Raw genomic sequence first — 1,066 nt, forward strand, 5'->3', positions numbered from 1 at the left:
AACAGCAGGGGGGTTTTCCTAAGAAAGAGCTGCTTGTGTCAGATGTGAAGCGTCTGTGTCAGGTTCCCTCTCCTCCAGCTGCTGCTCCGGGCCTGCTCTGGGCACTGAGCCCCCGCCTCGCTGCCAGTTGCTTTCTGGGGGGAATGTGGGTGGGTGGGTGATGGGGAGCATATCAGTAGTTATTTTCGTGACTAAACCTAAAACCAAATGTGTCAGTAACAGCTTCACTAAAAACTCTCTTCACCCCCTTACAATTGGTAGGTCTTCATGAAGGAAGGAAACGCACAAGAAGATCCCGTTTAGAGCTGTAGTGTTGGCTTCAAGATGTCCCAAAGGGAAAACACCCATCTGCAACTTGCCTATTTCAAAACTCTCTGCGTTCTTTCAATCAAAGAAAAACGTTTTTTGAGAAAGATGACTTGTGAAATCTGTGAACAAAGCTGGCTTTGCAAGGATACTGCATGAAAGACAACATGCCTTACAATGGACACCTATCTTGAAGGGGTGATGCTGTGCTTCTGAACTGAAAACCAGGCACTGTAAAAACACTGATCCTGACAAAACTAAGGATTATAGAAACTGCATCAGAATGTTTGTTAGTCCCAGAAGAGTAAGAAAATGCCATTTTTTGCAGATAGTTGCCACTTCCTTCATACTGTGTCTCATGATTTTTTGGGGACCATTTGATAATCACATTGTGAGCCATATGAAGTCCTATTCATACAGATACCTCGTAAATAGCTACCATTTTGTGAATGACAGCCTGTCTATCAACAGGGATAACTTGGACAGAGTATCAAGATACCAGTACTTGATCAACCACAGAGAGAAATGTCAGCATCAGGATGTCCTTCTCCTGTTGTTTGTGAAGACTTCTCCTGAAAACCGTCATCGGAGGGATGCGATTAGACAAACTTGGGGTAATGAGAAGTATGTTCGTTTGAACCTTAATGCCAATATTAAAACACTCTTTGCTTTAGGACAACCATCAGATTCTCTGCACCAAACACAGCTGCAAAGAGAGCTTCAGCTGGAAGACCAGAAATACAATGATTTGATTCAGCAG

The 1,066-nt window shown here is 43.5% G+C and overlaps 2 protein-coding genes across 2 annotated transcripts in view; one reads left to right on the forward strand and one right to left on the reverse strand.

Annotated features, from left to right (window-relative positions):
* The window catches only part of MCF2L2 (MCF.2 cell line derived transforming sequence-like 2), a 139,224-nt gene that overhangs the window by 74,383 nt on the left and 63,775 nt on the right, over positions 1-1,066 (reverse strand). The gene's annotated exons all lie outside the window — the stretch shown is intronic.
* B3GNT5 (UDP-GlcNAc:betaGal beta-1,3-N-acetylglucosaminyltransferase 5) overlaps positions 590-1,066 on the forward strand; it is a 1,236-nt gene continuing 759 nt past the window's right edge. The window contains exon 1 of the mRNA XM_009999363.1: positions 590-1,061. Coding sequence (XP_009997665.1) covers positions 590-1,061 — 472 coding nt within the window. The remainder of the gene's footprint in view (positions 1,062-1,066) is intronic.

Source organism: Chaetura pelagica, unplaced genomic scaffold (genome assembly GCF_000747805.2).
Source record: "Chaetura pelagica isolate M959 unplaced genomic scaffold, ChaPel_1.0 scaffold20, whole genome shotgun sequence".
NCBI classification, from domain to species: domain Eukaryota; kingdom Metazoa; phylum Chordata; class Aves; order Apodiformes; family Apodidae; genus Chaetura; species Chaetura pelagica.